The sequence below is a fragment of the Eucalyptus grandis genome, chromosome 2 (assembly GCF_016545825.1).
Source record: "Eucalyptus grandis isolate ANBG69807.140 chromosome 2, ASM1654582v1, whole genome shotgun sequence".
NCBI lineage: Eukaryota > Viridiplantae > Streptophyta > Magnoliopsida > Myrtales > Myrtaceae > Eucalyptus > Eucalyptus grandis.
The window spans coordinates 5,453,570-5,478,052 of record NC_052613.1 but is presented as its reverse complement, the minus strand read 5'-3'; the positions used below and the strand labels follow the sequence as shown (position 1 = coordinate 5,478,052).

The window sequence follows — 24,483 nt, the reverse complement described above, 5'->3', positions numbered from 1 at the left end:
CAAAGATGAAAACAAAGCATCATTAACCAAACCGGAGTATTGCCCTTCGAGGATAAAATCAAGATTTACCAAAATTTACCCGATAAATTAGCTAGAAACACAATGTCACAAGCATTCTCAAAGACTACCTCCAAATTAAATACCACGTAAATCCAGCATCAAATGGATTGATCATACTAAAAGTGAAATTCCAAACACTGACTAAAGAATTCATTAGTGAAAAATATAAAGTCATTGAGTGCCCCAAACTCCATTCCTAGATGCATGCTTACCAAATAATAATTACAAACTTGAGAGAGAAAACACTAACAAACATCCGCCTTCCCCTTGGAAAGACATAGATGATGAAGTTTCAAAGAACAATTTTACCTAGCACTTGATAACCTTACCAAAATTATCAAAAGCTCTTTTTCGTTAATGCTCAGCAACGTTGCACGGCAAACCATCCACGAATATGCAAAACTTGTTATTCACCATCTCCGAGTCCTCTTTCAATTCCAATAGTGATGGTGGTAGCTACGACAATTTCAACTTGGGAATCCATAGGCATTATCCTAAAGCAAAGCAACATTAATATAGCTTCAAATTTTTCACTGAAAAAGGGTAGAAGTACAGCCCAAGTGCCATAACTTGGCACGGAGGGACACTTAAGTGCCATAACTTTAAAATTGTACACTTGAGTGCCAGTTTTAAAGTTAAATGGGATACTTAAGTGCCACTCCGGCGAAAGTCCGGCCAAACGGCTGACGTGGCGACTTTCCGGCGAGTTTGGTTCAAAACGGCATCGTTTTGCACGCCGACGTGGTGGAGAAAATGCAAAACGACGCCGTTTCGTATCTACGTGTAAATAATAATATAAAAATTAAATAAATTAGATTTAAAATTAATTTTATTTAAAATTAAAAAAATTTAAAATTTAAAATTTAAAATTTTTAAAAATTACGAAAAATTAAAAAATAATTAAAAAAAAAGGGAGGTCGAAGGGGCTGTTGAGGGTGAGCCCTCCCCGCCCCCCCCGCCACCGCCTCCCGGCGCCGCGGAAGGACCCGCCGACGGAGGGGGAGGGTCGGCCGGGTCCGGCCAACCGACGGCGAGGGCTGCGAGCCCTCGCCGGATCGTGGTGAGGGCCGCGACCCTCGCCCGGATCTGGCGGCGCTCGCGGGCCCTCGCCGACCGACCCTCCCCACTCCGTCGCCGGCCCTTCCCGGCGGCGGGAGGCGGCGGGGGCCGCGAGCCCTCGCCGGATCCGGGCGAGGGCCGCGACCCTCGCCCTAGGTCAGGCGTGGGCCGCGACCCTCACCCCGAGATCCGGCGAGGCTCGCAGGCCCTCGCTGCCTCCCGCCGCCGCCGGAAGGGCTGGCGACGAAGTGGGGAGGGTCGGCCGAGGTCGCCGGCCCCGGCCGACCGACGGCGAGGGCTGCGAGCCCTCGCCGGATCGCGGCGAGGGCCGTGACCCTTGCCCCGTCTGGGGTAGCGCTCGCAGCCCTCGCCGTCGGTTGGCTGGCGACGCTGGCCGACCCTCCCCACTCCGTCGCCGACCCTTTCCGGCGGCGGCGGGGCCCGCGACCCTCGCCCTAGATCCGGGTCCGGGCCGCGACCCTCGCCCGAGATCCGGCGAGGGCTCACGGCCCTCACCAGCCCTTCCCGTGACGACGGGGAGGCGGCGGCGGTGGCGGCGGCGAGGGCTCGGCCCTCGGCCGCCCCGACCTCCCCCCCTCCCCCTTTTTTATTTTTTTTTTTTAAAATTTTTAAAATTTTCTTAATTTTTTAAAATTTTTAAAATTTTCTTAATTTTTTTAATTTTTTTAATATTTTAAATCTAATTTAATTAATTTTTATATTATTATTTACACGTAGACACGAAACGGTGTCGTTTTTGCATTTTCTCCGCCCCGTCATCGTACAAACTAACGCTGTTTTGAACCAAACTCGCCGGAAAATGGCAACGTCAGTCATTTGGCTGGATTTTCGCCGGAGTGGTACTTAAGTGTCCCATTTTACTCCGATATTGGCACTCAAGTGTACCATTTTAAAGTTATGGCACTTAAGCGTCCCTCCGTGCCAAGTTATGGCACTCTAGGTGTCCCAACCTCCTGGAAAAAGCAACTGCAGGGGACAATGTATGGTACTCCATATTGTTCTCAACGGTCAATGCCTTTGCTAATAAAAAGTGCATAGGTTAAACTAGAAATACACAAACATAAGATTACTGAAAATCAAAAGAACGAAATATTGGACTTAGCTGTTTCGTTGGAGATGAGATCCTTTAAATATTATCAGCACATTCGACAATCCATACTTGAGCACCGTCGAATTTCACGAGACAACATCACTAGTTCCTTCTCTTGGACAATTCATTAAAAATTTCCGAGCAATATCAATAATCCAATACTGCACAAAGAATTGAAGTGACCACCTCGAACTTCATTCAGTAAGCTGTCAGCATCCATCGTTCACGTTGTTGCTCAGCATCACCTCCACCTCACACGAATGTACCCCAGGCTCACCCCATCACTTCTCGAGTTGTGACATCACCAAATTGCATCGTAGCTCACGTCGCACAACAGAAGTCTTATCCTTAAGATTGTTGGAAAAAGTATTAGGATACATAAAATAATAATCATTATTGGAAATACATTACAAAAGATTAGAAAATAAAATGAAATGTCTGAGGTGTGCAAACACTGGCCTTAAGGATAATTCTGCCTCTTGGAGTACGAAACTCTTGCGTAAGGCTTCGGCAGCTATCCTCCCAAGATACAACAGACATTCTTCTATACTCCGCACTAAATATTAGAAAGAAACAGAACAACTTTTGTGTATAACCCAGCAAAAAGAAAAAGAAATATGTGAGAACATATTGTATCTACTAAGATTGTAGTTTGAAGTTTAATTTATATTTAAACAAGGAAAAGAGAGAGCCGTTAGTAGATCATCATAAATTAATTGGTAATTAAAAAAAAGACCGTTATAAAATAATGAAGAGTTTATGAAATAATAAATCAAAAGTTATAAAGCTGTTAGACCACCGTTATATAGCCATTAGAAAGCCGTTATATGACCGTTGAAAAAGCCGTTACAAAAATGATGACTTTCATGACGATCATAATTTTTAATAAATATTTCAAAACTACTGAAATATCTAACAGACCGAAGCTATTGGAACCGAGGGGAGACGCACGCAGCTTCACTGGCAGCAGGATTCGAAGATGGCGGAAGCAGCTGCTGGCGTTTGCTCGCTGAAGAAGACGCCAGGTGGTGAAGGCGTGCTGGCAGAAAAGTCAACGATGGAGCTTCTGTGGGCTTGAAGGTTGACCGGTGGAGATGAAAACAAAAGCGTGGCAGCTTGGACGTGGTAGAGGAAAATCGGTGGGGAAGTTCGGATTCGGTGGAGGCGTGGGCGTGGGCGTCTTCGAGCGGTTGCTGGCGTCCACGGAGTCAACGAGAGGGAGAGATGAAGTCTGTTGCTGGCGAGGATGACGTTGCAGGGAGATGGGGCAGCAAAAGCATGAAAGAAAAGAAGACTCCTTCGGTCTTGATGAGGGGGACAGCGAACGGAGCAGAAGCCGCACGAGACAGGGGAGAGTGCTCGTCCACGTAGCCAAGAGAGAGATATTTGTTTATTGGATAAGTGCAAGCTTGGTCAAACAGAAAAAGCAACGAAGAATTCTGCAGAGGGACGTCGATGGGGCATGAACCGAGAGAGAGAGAGAAAAAAAAAGTGCGGGTGAGATGGGGGCAACGTCGGCCAGAGAGGGGCACACGCCAAAAGAGAAAAAGAAATAGAGAGAGGGGAAAGAAGAGTCCAAGATCAAAAGGTGGAAAAAGAATTAAATATTCTTGTATGAGCTTCGGATGATTGGGAAGCACGCACGATAAAGGAGAAATGTACATGGCCGTGAGTGTCCAAGGGAAAAGGAACAAAATGTTGAATAAAACATCTTATACTCACCTTTAAACAACATCATCAATTGGTCATTTTAGGACCAATTTCTTCGCCAACTTGCACACTTGAAGTCCAAACTAAGACGGTTCTTTAATTCCATGAATTTTCTTTGAAACCAACTTTTATTTCATTTTCTCGGCATCTAATTTTCTGAACAAACAAATCCGTTTGAGGTCTAATTCAAATGCAGAAAAAGCCCAAACAACCTTCATTTACCGATTCACTTACACCAGATGCCAAAAGTCTCTTCAAATTGGCCAATCTGAACTTTCGTTCGTTTTCCGAATCATCCGCAACGATTTTCCGTAAAAATCCCGAACTCGCCGGAATTTCCTCAAAAGGTGAGTCGACATTTCTAGATTGACTCATGACACGACAAGACTTCAAATTTTTGAAATCGAATTCAAATTCGCAGTTATTTTCAATCAAACTTTCTTTTAGTATGACCTTACCTACCGGGTAACTTTTAAGAATTTTTTGTGCAATTGACCCGTGGTCGATTTTCTTCGAACCACAATGAACCCATTCGACACATTGGTGACTCTCGGTAGTCGTGAAAATCTCGAGATTTCAAATACGGACACAAGGTACCTAAAACGATGGAAAATCGATTTAGTGCCAATCAACGGAATTTTGCAATCATGTGGAATCACTCACACTTTGATCATCATCTTAGTCAAATCGATCTATCTCCGGTCTCTAATCGATTTTTAATTGTATCGTAATGACCCTTGCAGACTAGCATGGTCAAGCAATCAATTCCTGATCGAACTCTCAAGTCTATTGTATTGAAAATACCTTATTGGCTTCACCAGATAGATTAGTTATTTCATGAGTGGCAATCCCAGAAAAAAAACACTATAATCACGTTGATGAAAGGCCCGATTTATCCGATTGAAATCAGAACTTGAAAATTAGGATGTCACGTAGGAAACATGTTGGAATTTAATCAACGACGTGAGTTTGAAAAATAAAAATGCAGGAAGGTAAATATACCTGAAAAATAGTAAATTTATTTGATTTATGTGGAGTTCTTAAGTAGATGAGGTAATGAAATTGATAGTGGTAGTGCCATAGTTGCTTTTGAGCAATTTTCGGCAATTGTATCCATATTCCTCCATCTCCATGGATTATGTGCCCATATTCTCACGACATCACTATCCTATTCTCGGACAGCTGCTCCTCCCAAAACGTATGCCAATTGTTCCATGACCTTGAGTGCCTTGTTCCCAAGTGACTTTGAATTGTGTCTTGAGACTCCCCATGTATTTAGTCTTCTTCTAACAGCTTGATAAGATCTTGTCAATACTTGTGTCTATCGTTGTTAATCACATGTTGCCGTATATCGACAACCGATCGGGGGTGAATATAGACATGTATCGATATCAATATTGATCTTAATAATTGTCAATAACGCATCACGTATTTGGTGATATCCATGCATTAGTTATGTGCTCATCCATGCCGACGACTTGGTCATTTTTTGGTGTAACTAGATTTGATATATCAGATATGGCAATTTGTGTTATACAGATATGATTTTTGGAGATTCGTGCATACTGACGCCAAGTCAGAATTCGTATTAGGTTTCTTAATTCACATGGCGTGAATGCTTCGACGGGCGACTTTATTTTCCTGCTTTTTGTGTGCTTTTTTATTCTCTATCTTGTCGAAGATGGTGTGCTGGATTTCCATTGCGGTGTCCTTTGTGACGCCTTTTGACGCCAATTTCGATCCCCTTTTTGTTACTTGCGTGTTCTCACATTGCTTATTTCCTTCATTAACACCCGCATGGGCGTGTTGAGGGTGGCCTCAAGTCGACCATTTCGGTCAACCTCAAGGGAGGAACGGTAAGGACTTGAACTCGGAGAGCGGACCACGCTCAAATGGGAATTTCCCCACTTAAATTCTCCTTGGAAAATTCAGGGTCGGATAGGGTTAGGTAACAGATTGGTTTACAAGAATTCGTAATTTTATTAGAAAGATCTACAATATTGAACGCAAAAGAATGTAATAGAAATTGAGAACGCAATAGAAATCAAGAATGCGGCATTACAATTGTATTTTTATTAGGAGTTAAATTATTGACAGATTTGATCACTAATATTTTTATGAAAATGTGAATGAGGCCTTAGAGTGAAAAATTTAGGTGTCAACATAATATTCCTTAAATATTAATAAGTTAATATTTCTTTTTAAATCATTCCTTGGGTGCAATTTGTTTTTCTTTTTTATCAATGATCCAAATTGCGTATGAAATTGGTCTCGTGAATTGTTAGATTGGACCATAGAATTTCCTTAGACATTGACATTGCAATATGACGGAATTGTAAACGAGGGCATAAATGATTAGTGTCGGTAAAGTTCTAAACTTGAGACAATATTTATGGACAGTAAATAAGCAGCATTACTTCCTAGGTTTTCTTAACAAATACAATGTAAATCATTCCTAGTGCGGTAGCCTTTTGGGATAAGTTATTTTTTTTTTTAATTTTTCATTTTCTTTGAAAAGCTTAGAGAATTTGGCAATTAAGTGAACCATATTTCAACCCGAATAACCATATTTCAACGTTCAATAATAGTTTTCCACCTCATTTGATACACTGCTTTTTAAAAATCTTTATGTAATTTGTACTATTTCGGGTGGGGAAAAAAAAGATAAGTAGGCTCAAAAGTTCTTGGCTGCACATTAGTTTCCTTACAGCCAAAGCTGAAATTATGTCAACGGTGAACGCGTTTTCTTGAGTAGGACCGTCCACCCCGTTTGACGACAGTGACATGGAGACAATTACCTTGCACTCTCGATGCTCCTATGGATCCACAGGGCTGCTTGAGATTCTCCTTCGAAGGCGTGTTCTCCTGCTCAGATAATCCAGAAGTTTTCCTCCCTTTTTTCGGTAAGTATAATCTAACTTTCTTTTGTTAATTTCCCGTGTAGATCTAGTGTATCTCTCTCTACCTTCGGTTTTGTTCCTGGTGAAATAAGGAGAGAGATATCTGTACTTTGGCATACACAACTCAGGAGATTTGTGTAGTATGCGGCGTTTAAAAAAAAAACGATCGTCGAAAAGTCACCAAAGGTGGGGGCAAAAGGGGTTGCTTGGTTCAAAATGAAAAAGAGCCCCAGAGCTCGCGCTAGAGAGAAAAAGGAAAGAGACGAAGAGTTGAGTGGTCAAAAATAGAGGAAAAAGAGTGCACTTCAGCTTAAAAAAGAGAGGAAGGGAGAGAGAGAAGAGCACGGTAGAAACGGGGAAAAAGGGCTCCCCGAGAAAGAAGAAAAAGGAGAAAGGAGAAAGGGGAAAAATTTCACGTGCTCGGGATCCGTGCAACTCACAAAGCCGACTCAACTAAGTTTGGCAACGCCGGTAAGTGACTGAAGCCTCTAATCATCTATTTGAGCGAATCGTCGCAGTTAAGGCTTCAAATTCAGATTTTTGGGATATTTGAGTGGCGAAATCCGATTTTTGAGTCGTTGAGCACAAATTTTTTTTTCTAGAAATGATATTTTAGGGTGTTTTGAAGTTATAGCATTTTATAGATCGTGATTTGAGCTTATAGTTTGTCTGGAACCGAATTTTCAAGTTTGGCGCGCATTCTAGAACAGTACCAAACAGTAACTTTGGGCCCAATTTTTAACCCTCTTTGGTGAGGTTTTGAGGCAGCTGAGTTGGGGTTGTTGTAGTACATCAAGAGCACTTTCTAAAGACTATAAGATTGCTTGAAACAAAATTTTGTGGAGGAAGTTATGATGCGATGGAATTTAGCACGCGGGCTATGCTTAGCGAACAACATTAGGTTTATGCTATAGGCAAATTTCCCGCTGGTGCGTAGGTGTCGTTTTATCGACAAATAGGCGTGGTATAGTCGAGTCGTTCATTAGAATATCATTTTACTTGGTCTTTGATATTGCTTTTCGATTATTTGTTAGGAATTCAACTGTGTCAATTCGAATAAATAGCGTAAGTTGGTTTTTGGCCTTCCCTGGTAAATGATATTATTTCTTCTATGAGTTTGTAAATGCATGTCTTGAAAGTTATGGAGATTTGGTGTATAAAGCATGTCTTGTTGCATAAAATCTAGATCGAGCATGTACTACAATTTGGTATTTGTGAATGGTTTGCCAAATCTTTTTGCAAAGTTGTTGCAAAAGGTTATATGTATATAATTGTTGATTGGTGAACTTGGTTTTTGAAATGTGTTGTGAAAAGGTATGTGAAATTTATTTTAGTTTAAGAAACAAGTTCTGAAATGACTTGAGAAATGCTATACGAAAAATATTTATGATGAATAAGCCGTGTTGCAGAAAGATTATATATTTTGATTTATGGAACTTATATTTTGATTTGGCTTTGTGAATTGTGGAGGTTGTTATGGATTGGTGTTAATGCTCAATATCGATGTGAGCCTAGTGAGGGGCTTGTGGATATGCGATACTGATCTTAGATATCCTTGTGGGTCGAGCCACCAACTAATAGTAGGTGGAAACCTAACCAAGAGAGGAATCTTCATCGCATTGTCACGAGTGTTATACATGACCATGGTTTGATACTTGAGCAAAAGATTGATCGATGAATGGACTACTGATGTATAGTTTCATATGAGATGGATCAATGGGATAAACCATTGATGTGCAGCATGAGACTAACCAATGGAATGAACCGTTGACGTGTGTTTTATGAGATTGGTGGAATGAACCATCAACGTTTATTTTTATGATATCGACTAATGGGTTGGACCATTGATATTTATTTGCTATCATCTTGAATATTTCTGTCTTGAACATATTATGTTAAAGTAAGAAATATTGCATTTTTGGTCTTGAAGGTTTATTAGTGAGTTATATTTGTGTTTAAAGTACATAGTGATAGTTCAATCTACTAAGAAGAAAATATTACTCACTGGACCATGGTAGCTTATTCCTTTTTCTTATAATGTTTTTCAGGTGCCTCAGTTAGTGTTCAATAGAGCGAGAGCACTATCGCAAGAACTATTGGGAGCTGGATACTTGGGGTATAGTGTGAGGCTGTGTCCTTTAGGGAAAAGATGGCTGTGTTTTCCTCTCATCCCTATAGGATTTGGGGTGTGATAGTTTGGCTCTGTTAAGAGGATTCAAGGATTTTGCATCGATATCAAGTCTATCTGGTCAGCAAACTGTTAACATGACTTAGGAATCCTTTACATTTCTATATGCATCTTTTTTTTATTGATCTTATCTATTTTTAACTGTTCTGTGCTTTTGCTGGGCATTGTCTCTGTTTTTCATGTCATGTCCTCTTTGTAGGTAACCGCAAAAAGAATGCCTAGGGAGTTAGATCGATTTCGTGAGTATGTGGAATATGTGCAGAACAACAAGTGGAAGTGCCAGTTTTGCGGCAACAAGTATGGCGGAAGTGCTACAAGGATCCGGGCGCATCTCGCTGGAATTCCGCGTTATGGTATTAAAGGTTGTGAGAAAGTTGATCATCATGTGAGATCAGAAGCCTTGCAGAAAATTGAAGGTAAAGGTAGTGCGTTGGATATAAGCACGAGAGGCGCATCGGGTGAAGGAACGGAAAGAATAGTTTTTGGCGCAAGTCAAATTGTATTCCAAAGTGACGATGCGTCGAATCCCAATGACACGCAGAACTCTAATCAACCCCGGTGCGCGCCACAGCAACCATCTTGCCATAGGTCCACTGGAATTGGTAGTGCTTCAGCATGCCCTCAGGATCAAGTGTCCTTGCTGATTGGTGATATGCCTCTGGATAATCTAGATACCTCCCAGCAACCTGATCTATCGAACCATAGGTTGGATGCAGCACATGGAAATGAAATTGCTTCATCTCTCCAGCAACTTCCGATGGACTCGTCGGCTTCACCTTCTCTTGATTTTACTGAGTTAGCAGCGCTTCTTGAGCAACCAACTCATCTTGAATCCGAAAGGGAACAACAAGGTTCAAGAGGGCTATCATCATTCCCAAATGATCAAGTCCTTGGCAACAGTATGTCAAACGAGCTGCAGGAGTTCATTGGAGGTGATGTTTTACCCATTCCTCTACTCATTAACATAACTACGACCAGCATTCCCTAATATTCAAAGGAACAATATCTAAGCTCTGACGAACAATTTGCAGATGGAATCACTCCAGATTCACTGCTACATTCAACAAATTGGTCAAATAATCACCACTCTCTGCTGGAGAATCTTCCTGAATCTCGTGATGAAATTGTAAACACTTCCGAGGAAATACAAATGAATGAACAGCATAATCCGACAGTGGTATCATCATTACAAATTGATTCATCCCTTGATGTGGACGGTGCAAATCGTTGGCAGGATTGTGGTCAACCGTGTGTAGTGGAAGTGGATCCTGTCCAACATCCTAGTCAACTTCCCCCAAGGTGTGACAAGGAAGATGGGAATGATATCCGTCAGTTTCCTTCGCGAACTCCAACGGACATAGATCCCTCGATTGCATCACAACATTCAAGTGTCCTTGATTTGCTAGTTCCAGCAGCGTCAACAAATGCAATAGGCCCATCATCATCACACGGTGTGTCTGGATTAATCTACATCACTGCTATGGTTCCGTTAGACCCTTAAATATCTCCACATTATTTTATCGAAATCTAGCATATGATGTGTTTTAAAACAAGATATCACCGGGGGTTCTCCAATCAGGAACATGCTAGCATCATTGCATATTCCATATGTCTAATATCACTTCCTTTTCATAGCACTGTCCCTTTCATCAAAATATTTAACTTTTGCGGATATTGTTTTTTCATTGTAGATATTTTGCGTAATCAAGTATCTGGATGTTGTTTACCCATGGCTTGATTTGAAAGTCCAAATGTTGATTAATCTTACACTTGAATATTTTATTGTAAGCAGATTCGATGCGCCCTCAACATCAAATTGTTCCACATCGATCCAATAATCCCAAGACAACGCATCGGAATCCAACCTTGCCATCATCATCATCATCATCATGGAAAAACCATTTAGTCACATGTCACCCACAAACTCCACTGGACATGGATCCGTGTATGCCACCATCATCACAAGCTCCAAATAATGCTCCTCCACCTCCTCTTATTCTACCTTGTGGAACAGGCTTGATAGGCCCATCGATATTACCAGGTCTATGGTTATTTACAAAAATTAATCCTTATGTATCACCATGTCACATTATTATGGGGCAGCAAGAATGCTATCATGAGACTCTAACCGATGGAATTTTTAAACTGCAGAACTAGATACGAACGAGGGGGCGTCTATGATGAGTCATCCAAACATAGGCAACAACTTTGAAGAGAATGGAGATTTGAAAAGAAAATTGGAACTACTCTATAGAAAAGAAGCTAGCATAAGGGATGAGTTAGAATTTGCTGCATCTCTATCCTTTAAGAAGCCGAGAATGGAAGTTGCGAATTGGTTGGCGAATGTGGAGAAGCTTAGAAATGATTGTCCTAAAGCAGCAAGTGAGGATTGTTTGCCAGCACATCAACAGGTATATATACTGATGCATGAAGCAGAAGACCTTATGAGACAAGACAAAGGACTATTTGAGGCGATAGAGACCAAAGTCAATAAATTGTTAGAAGAAAAGATGGTGGGGGAGGCATTTCGGAGAAATACTACAAAGATTTTGGACTTCCTAGTAGGGAATCAAATATCCCGACTAGGCATTTATGGAATGGGAGGTGTTGGTAAAACGACTATTATGGTGCACATACATAACAAACTCCTTGAAGAAGCAACCTATGGCAACATGTTATGGATCACTGTGTCACAGGATTTCAACACACAAAAGTTGCAGGACGCCATTGCAAAGGAACTAGATTTGGGCACACTACAAGAAAAGGATGTGAGAAGACGAGCAGCAATGTTGTGCGATTGTTTAACAAAAAGAGGCAAATCTATAGTGATCCTTGATGATGTGTGGGAATGCTTTGATCTTAAAGAAGTGGGAATCACAGATGGAATTAAGTTGGTCTTAACCACTCGATCCTTCGAGGTATGCTGCCAGATGCAATGTCAAGAAATGATAAAAATAGAACCTCTATCTCATGTAGAAGCTGAGAGTTTATTTTTGGAGGAGCTTGGATCAAAAGTGGCCCATGATTTGGAAACTAGAATAGCTATAAAGTCCATTGTTCAAGAATGTGCGGGATTGCCACTTGCAATCATCACAATGGCAAGAAGCATGCGAGGAGTTACCGATGTGTATGAATGGAATGATTGCTTGGAGAAATTGAGAGAATCAGATATGGGGCAAACAGATATGGAAAATGGGGTCTTAAAGAAACTAGAATTCAGTTATAATCGCCTTCGTAATCATGAAGTCCAACGGTGTTTCCTATCTTGTGCACTTTATCCAGAAGATAAACAAATTGATAAGTTCGAGTTGATAGAATTCTTTATTGACCAAGGATTGATTGTTCGTTTGAATACAAGGGAGAAACAATATGTTAGAGGCCTCACCATATTGAAAAAACTGGCAAATGTTTGCCTATTGGAAGTTCATGAGAGCACAATGAAGATGCACGATTTGATTAGAGATATGGCATTGCACATCATGAGTGTGACTTCGATTGTAAAAGCAGGAAAGGGGTTACGGAGGATACCATCTGAAGAATATTGGACAGATGCTTTGGAGAAAGTTTCTTTGATGGAGAATTATATTGAAGAATTTCCCTTGAACATGTCCCCTAATTGTCCTAAACTATCAACTTTTCTATTGAATAAAAACTCGTCCTATGAGTTGGTCATCCCCGACTCTTTCTTCAAACAATTATGGGGGCTAAAGGTTCTAAACCTGAGTGGATGTTACCTCAAAGAACTTCCAGATTCCATTTCAGACTTGGTAAACTTGAGAGCATTGTTACTTAGAAAATGTGAGAAATTGCGCCGTATCCCTCATTTAGGGAAGCTCAGATCTTTGAGAAAGTTGGACATTTTTGGCTGTGCTAGGGTTGAAGCGCTTGAGGGTCTGGAAATGCTAGTGAATTTGAGATACCTTGACCTTTCTCATACATGCATAGGTAGATTACCCAAAGGAACACTGGGGGCTTTGCAAAACTTGCAATATCTTAAAGTTGAGGTAGCAAATGGAGAAGACATTACAAACTTGTGGGCATTGGAGACACTTGTATACTGCTTTGAAGATGTGGATGATTTCAACAAGTTTGTGAGGGTAGCTTTTGAGAAGAGAAATAACCTTCACTATTACAATCTCAAAGTGGGTCAAGAAGAATTGAAGGATTATATGAAAGTAAGTGATGACGCTCAATTTGGGAATTGTGAGAGGGGTGTCCACATTGAGAGGAGGAGTCATGCTATTGTGAGCGTGGAAGGGGATGGCAGTGGCAATGGCGTTTGTATTTTGATTCCCCAAGATGTGCAAGTATTGAGAGCAACCAACTGTGACGGTACAACAAATTTGTCTGACGTGGGTCTATTTGAAAACCTTGAGAAGCTAAAAATAGTCAAATGGAAAAACTTGTGTGTACTGAGTGGAGGACAAGATGAAAAAATAATCGACATCCATGAATCCCTTGGCCCAAACCCTACCCTTCCCCTCTTCCCAAGCCTTAGGGTTTTGACAATAAAAAAATGTCCGAAACTGAAGTATCTCTTTGGGCATGGGCCTAAATTCTACCTTCCGCACTTACGAGAGATAGTAATAAGGGAATGTGAGGAAATGGTGGGGCTAACAGTAGCAGTTACATCACTACCTCCACATCAGCCCCCCGCCTTCCCTAGTCTAGAAAATATTATTGTTTGTGAGTGTGATAAAATGAAGAGAGTGGTGGAATCTGAGTGGCTGCCCCATTTCTCTAACTTGAGAAATATCTTAGTATACCATTGTGAGAACATGGAGGAGATAATAGGAGATCCTCCCCCATACATGTCAATTGAAGAGATTTCTTTGGAAAGGCTTATGGTAGACAATTGCCATAACATGAGAAAGCTATTTTCGCATGAGTGGCTGCTCCATCTCCGAAATCTTCAAAGTATACGTGCCATAGGTTGTAAAGGAATGGTGGAGATGATAAGTAGAGCGGGACAAGACCAAGAAGGAAGCACAATGACTCCTGCAAACAACATTCCTTCATCCTCCCAATCTTCATTTTCTCTCTCAAAGCTGGATTCCTTGTGCCTATGCGATCTACCTCAGCTAAAGAGCATATGTGAAGTCCCAATAACTTGCGATTCCATGGAACATTTGACGGTGATAAGATGCCTAGAGTTGAACAGGATTCCTTTGCAATTGCGATTCCGTGATATTGAGGACCTTCCGCTTATTGTGGTGGAAAGTGAGGAAAAGTGGAAGTCGCTGATATGGGATCATCCCAATGCTCAGGATCTTCTTCAATCTCATCTCCATTTCCGCATGGGTAATTATATTCTAGAAGGCCGGCGCAATTCTCGTGAGTTATCGATACAATTACCTTCATTCCTGATAGAAATTGAAAAATATTGAAGGAATTATGGATTATATAGCTACATAATTGCACATGTGCTCAGCCTATTTATAATACTAAAAAGATAAAATAGGAAAAAATATGTAAGATAACGTTTTCGTATTTTACGTTCTAAATATCTAATCTTACCAATTGATCGAATCAATTAGTCCGTAATCAGAATTAGATTCAGAATCAAATCGAATCGTATCTCCAGCAATTGCTTAAAAATCGTTATGAAGATGTAGTAGCTCTTCTTTTTATATTCATGCAGAGTACTACAGTCGTGTAGCTCTAACACTGGCTTTGGGAGAATCTTCTGCCAAGAAGAAGTGAATCCCCCGATGCTGCTTTCGAAGAAGTCCTACTAAAAGACATTCAGCTGCTATTTTAATTACATGCTTTTCTGCAAACTTTCAAGTTGCCATAAGAATTACTTTTCTTCATATGCCGTACCGGCGGAGGTCTTTCACAAGACAGCCGAACTTGGAGATGTTGGGCGGGCAGGGCTGGACCTGGACCTGGGTAAAGGAGCGTCGGAAGTAGGCGCTGAAGGAGCACGCCTAATGCTGCCTTCTGGGAGGAAATCTTGGGCAGCTCACGACGGCCCTGAAGGAGCCCAAATTAAAGGGTCGAAGTTTGCTTTGCCCCCTCACACGGCATCGCAAGCTAACAACTCCGATTCATAATTCCATAGATTGGATAGGCATTTTGTGTTATTCAATATATTCATGTATATTTTAGCTCCCTGAGCAAGCTTCAGTTATTGAAACCTCAATTTTTGTGATTAGATTGTCATTGCATTTCATAAAGAATTTCAGGGACCGAATTTGCCAATAACGGTAGAACTCGATCCCTAACCGAAATCACCGACTCCACACGGTTTGTGCATTCATTCCATCGCATTCGTGATCAGAGGCATGTTGATTTTGATCAGTGCTACTCGCGAGTTTCCCGTACATCTTCATCCATCCGAGGTGCTGGTTTTTGGCCTCTGTCCTCCCCTGTTCACGGGATATTTCGTTGAACGGAAAGAAGCCAACGTCACCGTGTAGAGACTGCTCTCCTGACCAGCCCCGGAACCATCATCGCATCATCGTCTCGCGCTCATATCACTTCATGGACTTCGACGACAACCACTAAGCTATAAGCCGAGCACGTATTTTATTCTCCTTTCGATTTTGCTCGGTTCCGACACTTTCCCGTCCATTTTTACTTTACAGAGTCATTGCGCCGCCACATCTACCAGGTTGTTTCTTTCCAAATATGTAATATATGGGCTTAAGAAAAAGAAAAAGAAAAACAGGGTTTGAAAAGTCAGCAAAAGAAGCTGAAGGAGAATTGTGGAAGCTTCTGCTGTTTTAAAGAGAGGAGAGAGGGAGGCATTCGGCAGAAATGAAAACAGGGGAAACGGAGAAACAGGGGAGAAGAGAGAGAAGAGAAAAGAAAAAAAAAGGGGAAAAAGAGAAAAAAAATTGGTGCGCTCGGGATTCGGACGCCTCATTAAGCGGACTCAAGTGTGTTTTGCAACGCCGGCAAGAAATCAGGGCCTTTAATCATCTACTTGAAGCAATTGTCACAATTAGGGCTTGAAATTTGAATTTCTTGGATATTTGTGTGACGAAACCCAATTTTTGAGTCATTGAGCTGCATATTTTTGTAGAAGCAGTATTTGGGATGTTGTGAGCTATAGCATCTTACGGATTTTGATTTGAGCTTACGATTTGTCCGAAACGGAATTTTAAAGTTGAAGGCGCATTATGGAACTATAACAAATAGTAGCTTTGAGCATTTTTTTTTTTTATTGTTTTCGATGTTGTTTTGGGGCGGCTGAGTTGGGATTGTTGTAGTACGTCAAGAGAGCTTTTTAAAGACTGTAAGACGATTTGAAACAAAATTTTGTGGAGGAAGTAATGGCACAACGAAATTGGCACATGGGTCGTGCTTAGCGGAAAACAATGGGTTTCCATTAAATGCGAGCTTTCGTGGTGCATAGGTGTCATTTTATCGACAAATAGACCTAGTATAGGCAAGCCGTTATCTATGTAGTACCGATACAGATACGCGATACGACACGACACGATATGCCGACACGTTATTTCTAAAAAAAATAGAAAATTTCAACACGTTTTGACACGTTATATATATATATATATATATATATATATATATATATATTTTTATATAAATGAAAAAAAAAATAATAATAAAAAGAGCATAGAATTAATTTATACTAAAAATATTAATCCAACATTTGTTAATACCATTCATTGTTTTAATTTGACAGAAATTGAACGAGAAATTCAAAAATTGCAAACATGAAAGAGTAAACTTGAAAGAACATGTCATGTTTTCTTATACTTGTCGGAGATTAATGAGATTTCTTATAGTCCTAAACAGAGTTCGGAGTTCATGATATAGACTAGCTTGGAGCTCCTCTGCAAAACAAGGTTCGAGAAAAATGAAAATCTAAGACAAGAACTCTCGAAGTATGACCAAAATAAAAGGAAATCATTAAATTCACCACGGAAAATGTGAAAGATAACTCGCATGCCAATAACATAGATCAAAAGAGATAACTCGCAAATGATGCTTGCGAAAAGGGGAAAGAAACAAAAAAAAAATTATAACCTTAAGTATGTGGGGGCAATGGAACGACACCAACAAGAAAAGGGGTGTTCCATCATCACTCACAAGAAGATCACAACTTATAAGTGAGAAACTTAAGAGTAAGAATTTTCTTCTTTCCCCCTTTTTTTTTCATTATTTTTTATATATTTACATTCTAACCCCTCAAGTATTGAAAATTTTTACAATTGACCCCATGCATGTTAGAATCGCATATCGGAGCGTGTCGAGAAGAGTTGACCACATGTCAGATTATCCAACATTCGTTGACCGCATGTCGAAATATGTCGGAGCGTGTCGGACACATGTCGGAGTGTCGGACATGACACGAAAGCTTCCGAAGAGTGTCAGTACTTCTTAGGCCGTTATGAAATATCCTTTTTACTCGGCCTTTTGATATTGTTTTTCCATTAATTGTTAGGGATCCGAGTGTGTAGTTCGAGTAAGCATCATAGTTGATTTTTGGCTTTTCCAAGGTGAGTGACACTATTTCTTCTTTGTATTTTTAAAGTCATGTTTTGAGAAACATGATGGATTATATATTCTATGAGTTGATAAAAAGGCACCTCTTGCTGTATAAAACAGGATCGAGCTATTACTGCCATTTCTATTGTTCGAATTATATTTCAAATTCGATTTGAATAGTTGTTTGAAAATTATATGTGAACTTTTTTATGAAAAAATCTTAAGACATTTTGAATAATGCTTTGATATTTTTATATCAAATTTTGAGTTGTGATATGATTTTCCTTCTGATATTGGTTTACTGGATATTATGATTGGTGGTTGGTACTCAATATCTCTGTGAACCCTGAGAGGTGTGTGGGTATATGCATACTAATATAGGACATCATTGTGAGCCGAGCCACCAGCTAATAATAGGTGGAGACCTTGCCAATGGGGGAATCTTAGTCGTCTTGTCACGGGCGTTACGCGTGACCATGGCTAGACATTTGAGCATGAATTGGTCAATGGAGTGGACCATTGACATATGATTTGAGTTTGGTCGATGAAATAAACCATCAATGTGTGGTTTGATGAGATTAATCAATGGAAGAAACCATTGATACATGTTTTATGATATTGACTAATGGACCGAACCACTGATATCTTTTGTATTTGAGTTATATTATATATTATGTTAAAATGAGTTAGGATTGTGTTTTTAAATATGCATAGTAATTTCTCGATCCGCTTAGAATAAATGTGTTATTCATTGAGCCGTGATAGCTCACTCCTCTCATCTACTTGTTTTTCAGATTCTTCAGCAAGTCACGAGTAGGCGTGAGTGTTCCTTCAGGGAGAACTTTTGTGGTTGGAACTTTTTGATATGACTTCTATATAGTTGATAAGTTTATAAGTTAATATTTACAAAAGGTATATGTTTTGGTTTGGTGAATTATATATATATGTACACATGTTGATATCGGGCTGAATCGTGGTTACGTTGAGATTGCGTCCTTTGGTGAAAGGACGGCCATGTCATGCCCTTGTTCTTGTGGATTGGGGTGTGACAAAATAAGCTCCAAAAATGGTTTCGATTCATTCTGCCTTTATCTATCGGTTTCTGCTTCGTTTCTTTTTTGAGCAGTCACTGAATTGCAGTGCCGAATGCCGAGGCTATGCGGAACCGTCGCTGAGTAACCGTTGCTTACGCCCTCTCGTCACAATCAGGTCGTTTCTGTCCAACCGAATCTTAAGAGTTAATTTTACGTTCAGTTTTTCTTCCTTGCTTTGTTTCTCTAGTTCTGGTTTTGCCTTCTTCTTTTTCCAGCCGGAGTAGTAGGCAAAACTGATTTGACGTGCTACGTCTATTGAACTGAGCTTTGTGCTTTCGCGCCACTGTCGGATCACTGGACAGAGTTGCTGATTATAACTGCAAGGCCGTTTCACCATCACCGCTGTTCAACCGAGACATCATAACCAAGATTGAGTCGTCACTGGCATGGCTCGCTCCGATCGTGTTATTCCGTTCCGTGGCTGATTCCAAATCAAGATTTGTTATTGCCCCCGATGAAACCGGGGCTGTCTCCTTTCTTAGTATTCTTTGGAGCTATTTCGCTTTCTACATTTGATTCCTGCCTCTGCTTCGTTTTTTATCTGAATTTTGTTGTCGTGCATTGGACCGTTGCATCGAGCGATCGACCGGTCATCGCATCATGACTTTTGGCTGTTGCTTATTTGAAATTTAAGCTCATGATTTGAGTTAGCGGAGGCGAACAGAAACGACAAACGAGGAGTGGGGGAACATCAGTCGAGATAAAAAGGAAACGGCAGGGATGATGAAAAGGGAGGAGATCCCTACATAAATACACCTCAGCTCTCTAATTACAATCCTAGATCCCCTTAATCTGATGATGGAGATTCAACTTCACTATATTTACTAGATTTCTCTAGAATCAAGCATACAATTACAATATTGCCACTAAAAATAAGTACTATGAATTTTTCTTGGGATCTTCAAGTAGAGAACAGACGATCCATATGTATATCAAATCTGGACACTTCAACTATGCTCAGCATTCTGGTTTGGTTGATGAAGAGCTGAAACTTTTGGATCTCCCTCTGGACGCTTGGCCAATGTGATTCCGAGAAAGAGAGACAACAAGGCAGAGAGGATGGATGATGGGTGTGATCAAGAAGGTCAATGCAACGTGAGAGGTGCGAGGCAGATAAGAGAGACGAGTGAGGGACTAAGCAAGTTTATGATGACCATATGGACTGGAGTAGAGGCAGGACAGCGTCGGTGGATGTTCCCAACGATGGAGGTGGTCATGGCAGTCCTGGGCAGCAATCATATATAGTTTTCACAACTACGATAATCAAATTTTTTCTTCTCCAAATCTCGACGAATTGGTTTTTTGTTTTCTTATGTTTAATACAGTTTTGTCCACGTATGTCCGGGCATTATCAAATGCTGCATAAAATATTTCAAATCCTATCCTTATCCTGTCTGAACTTATCCTATCCAGTAAAATTGTCCAAACTATCAAACGAAGCCTTAAAAGTTTCAAGGCTTGCTTGATCATCCTAGCCATTCCTCAGCCTATTGTGCCTTGAAAACCTCCCGTCCGTGGAAAGTCACTTGGAAGAAGATTCTAGTTGACATGATGCCTATGGTAAGAAAGAGTGGACGATCTTGTGGGCCTCAATGGTCATGTGTCCGAGCCTGCTCTAAATCCAAAAAACAAAGTCAAAACAAAGAGAACTTCGGTAAGTAAGTACACAAAATTTGAGTTAGATGGACCAAGTCGAACTGAGTCAGGTCGAGCCCTCCAAGGCGGGCCTACCAGCCCACCTTTTAACACCAAAAGGTGACGAGGTGAGCCCGATGGTTAAAGCCCAAAGGTCTGGCCCAACCGGGCCTAGTCAATTAGAGCAGCGTACAGCCTGACTCAGAATAAAGGCTCCATATTTTCACTGAATAATGTGTAAAATCTCAATAACTAAGAAAGAAATTGTTGGGATTATCCCACATCGGTTATGAAAGGGGCAGATAGTCAATTTATAAGTGTGAGAAAAAGCTTTATCCTTCAGGTTAGCTTTTGAAGGAAAAGAGATCCAAAACCTCTCAACGAAAGTACATTCATTTACTTTCTCACTGAATTTTGTGTAAAATCTCAATAACTAAGAAAAAAATTGTTGGGATTATCCCACATTCCTTATGAAATGGGTAGGTAGTCAATTTATAAGTGTGAAAGAAAGACTTACCCTTTGATTTAGCTTTTGAGGTAAAAGAGGCCCAAAACCACTCGACATTCTCAGCCATTGCTCGTGGTAGACCTTTTTGGTCCTGAATCAGAGCATAATGCAGGAGAAGAACCCATGTGACAGAAATTGTCTGAATTGCATTGCATGTTTAACCACTCACGTGACAGTACTCCCAGCAGCAACAAAAGAATTTGGCCCAGCTCGCTCTTTTTCCCCATGTTTCCACTTTCCACAACTGTACTTTCTTGGATTATGTTATGTAGAGAGAACAAGAAAATTCTAAATTATCCATTTTTCCTCAGAGCAAGTCCAAAAGAAGTGGCATTGTCCACAATTCCTGCTTCATTTTAGGTAACAACTAAGAAACTTGGGTCAACAAGACAATGTAGATGGATGCCGCAGCAGAAACTAGTGCTTTCATTGAGTTGGTAAGTTATAAATGAACTCTGAAGTAACGGAGTATTAGCACATTCTTGATGTTGAAGCAAAACATAAAGTATGTTCACTCAATTAATATATTTGATACCCTCTAAGGTTAGAAGCCAAAAATGAAACAAAAGGAGTCAAATAAATTTTTCAGTTAATGTCTGCTATTTATGTCTTAAAAGAGGGGACTTATACTCCTGGTTCTTTATGTAGGAAAATCAAGTACGTCCTCCGAAGACAGAAGTCCTTTTAGAGGAAATGATGCTTAACCTTGTTATAGGAACGGTAACCTTGGACATGACTCGATCACAAGACACGGCAAGCCACCATGCAATTGATTTAGAGTAACTTGACCACTACTTTATTTTAGTGCTATAAAAACCGATAATCCCTTCAATAAAATCCCTAATATTTCACAGAAAGGCATATTTTTTCCCATCCTTAATAATAAGGCTAGAAAGACGTATTAATGCCTTCTTGAAGTTGTGCATAAAAAGAGGTCAAAAAGAGCACAACACAGAGAGAGACAGACTACAGCTATGTGTGCCCAAATGTTCTACTAGTGTCAATTCATGCAAAGCAAAACGACAACACTCGTTCGAACCTGAGGGGTTTTCGGAAAAAAGCTTCACGTACGTAAAACTTGCTCGCGAGCATCCCCAGCAAGAAAGCAATCACTCAGTAAAGAACAAGCTTTCTACAGCAGAGAGCTATCAATAGCCCATTTTGCCCCGTTCTGAAACTGTAACTTCCCTCGCATTGTTGTTACCAATCTGTAAGCCTTTGCGTGAAAAAGAGGCACCGAGTGTGAAGCAGAAAGTGAGCCAAAGTACGGCTATGTGAGTGAACGATCCACTGGTGTCAATTCATGCAAGGAAAAGGATATTTATCACCACGTAACCGTTTCAATTCCACAAAGAAACCTGCAAACAAAGACTTATCTGCAACCATTATGGTTAAGGAAGCGTAATTGAGAAGAAAAAGAGCTTTTCCAACAGATAGCTATCAGTAGTTCTTTTCCCATGTTTCTCGCCCCCCACTTTCCTCACGTTTAAGCGAGTTACCCATTTAAAGCATTTGCATCAAAAGAGATCCGATCATACACAGGGAGCCAAAGTACAGTTATACAATGAGCCTGAATGTCTTCCTAATGTCTTCCGTGCATGAAAATGAGACATCATTGATTAGGAACCTTTTCATAAAGACATAGCCGGTGTATTTCTCGCCCATAATTCCCTCGTTTTTAAGGGGGTTACCCATTTTAAGCTCTGCATCTAAAGAGATTGTACACAAAGAAAACCAAAGTGCAGTTATTCCATGAGCCCGAATGTCTTCCTGGTGTCTTCCATGCATGGAAATGAGACATCATTGACTAGGAACCGTTTCATAAAGAAATAGCTGGTGTCTTTCTCGCCCATATTTCCCTCGCGTTTAAGCAAGTTACCCATTTAAAGCTCTGCATTGAAAGAGATCCGATTGTCCACAGAGAAAGCCCAAGTACAGTTGTACCATGAGCCTGAATGTCTTCTTAGTGTCAATTTTCATAATTTGTTTTCGATTAAATAAATCGGGCCTTTCATCGAAATGCTAATAGTGCTATTCTCTGAGCTGATCACTCACGAGATAACTGGACTATTTGAGCAACCAATTAGGGAATCTAAATGCAATTGGACTTGAGAATTCGATCAAGAATCGACTGCTCGACTGTGTTGATTTGCAAGGGTCATTACGGCATCGTCAGAGATCGATCAGAAATCAGAGATAGATCAATTCGATTGAGATACGTGATCAAATTGTGGGTGATTCCACTTGATTGAAAAAAAAAAAATCTCATCGATCGGCACTAAATTGATTTTACGTCGTTTTGGTACCGGTGCCCGTAATGAAATCTCGAGATTTTCACGACAACCGAGAGTCGCTAATGTGTCGAAGATGTACTTTGTGACTCGAGATAAATCGATCATAGGTCAATTGCACCAAAAATTCCTAAAAGTTACCCGGTAGACTAGGTCACGCTAAAAGCGCGCTAGATTGAAAATAACCGCGAATTTGAACCCGATTTTAGAAATTGAAAGTTCTAAGGTGTCACGAGCTATTTTAGGAACGTCAACTCATCATTCGAAGAATTTTTAAAGATTCCAGGATTTTTGCGGAAAATCGATACGGACGTTGCGGAAAATTAATTGATGGAAATTGGGAATTCTAAACTGAGCCTGTGAGTGTTGGAGATTTATAGAAAATTGTTTGGGATTTTTCTTCATCAAAATTGGATGTCGAATTTGAGAATTTGTTGAAGAAATTGAAGACTAAAATGTGAAATTCGAAATTATGCTTGGACGGCATTTTTTTGGCATCATTTGGTTTAATTAGTGAAATTTAGGCAAGAAAGTATTAGGGGGACCAAGCATTAATTCATTTGGATAATTCTTGACTTTGTGTCCCTATCAGTGGCTTCTCCAACACGGTTATCTAGCTGGCCTCTTTCTCGCACGTCTCTCTCGTTCTTATCCGTTCTCTCCCTCTTTCCTTTCTTCTTCGAGCTGCCGACTCCGCTTTCTTTTTCGTTGAAGCTCGGTTCTCCTTTGAATCTTTCCTCTCAGCCACAAGCTTTCATTTTCCTTCATTTGAGACGTCCCCAGCGAAGCCCACGAAGTCTCAAATTGAAGCCACCAATTCTCCTGTTGCAGTGCCACACGTCCAACACCTGATCTCCATGAGTCAAAGTTCCTCAGCCAAGTTGTTTTGTTGACTCTTGGCCGCGCGTCCTCCCTTGCCAGCGAATTCCACCGAAACTTTCTGCCTCGTGTCTTCATCTCCAACGCTGGGACTTCTTCGGTCAGTCTGCAGCAAACGAAGCCAACAATCCGTTCGTCCAGCTCTTGACCCAAGAATCTCGTGCCTTTCACGCTGTGTCTTCATCCAGCAACAGCTGCCAGGCGTCCACCACCGAGCTCCTCTCCTTCGTCCGCTTCTCCAACGTCCGCAGCGCCAGCTGGTCCCATCTCTTCGCTGCCGCTTGCCAACTGGTCATCCAGAGTTCCTTCAACGCCGCTGCTTGAAGATTCCAGCGAAAACCAGCAAAGCCCGCAGCCCATCTAGCCGTGGAGTTCAGCCCAATCCAGCGTCTTCAGCCCAACGTCTTCTGACCCAGCAGCTCCTTTGAGCCCATATGCAGCTCAGCCCAAGGAGGTTTAATTCAATTGAAGCCCCAGAAAAAATTCCAGCAGCCCAATCTTTAAGCCCAAGTCCAGCAGCCCATCTTGAAGTCAACTCAGTCCAGTGAAGCCTGGCCCGTTTCAGCAACAAATCTCAGTTGGGCTGAG

At 40.9% G+C, this 24,483-nt stretch overlaps 1 protein-coding gene across 1 annotated transcript; it reads left to right on the top strand.

Annotated features, from left to right (window-relative positions):
* The first annotated feature begins 7,193 nt into the window (after positions 1-7,193).
* On the top strand, positions 7,194-15,189 carry LOC104419451 (disease resistance protein RGA2). The gene is made up of 7 exons (XM_039306228.1): positions 7,194-7,311; positions 8,889-9,088; positions 9,228-9,960; positions 10,060-10,479; positions 10,821-11,069; positions 11,180-14,362; positions 14,670-15,189. Exons 3-7 carry the CDS (start codon positions 9,243-9,245, stop codon positions 14,729-14,731), a joined length of 4,632 nt encoding a protein of 1,543 aa, XP_039162162.1. The 5' UTR covers positions 7,194-7,311; positions 8,889-9,088; positions 9,228-9,242; the 3' UTR covers positions 14,732-15,189.
* The last annotated feature ends 9,294 nt before the right edge of the window (positions 15,190-24,483 follow it).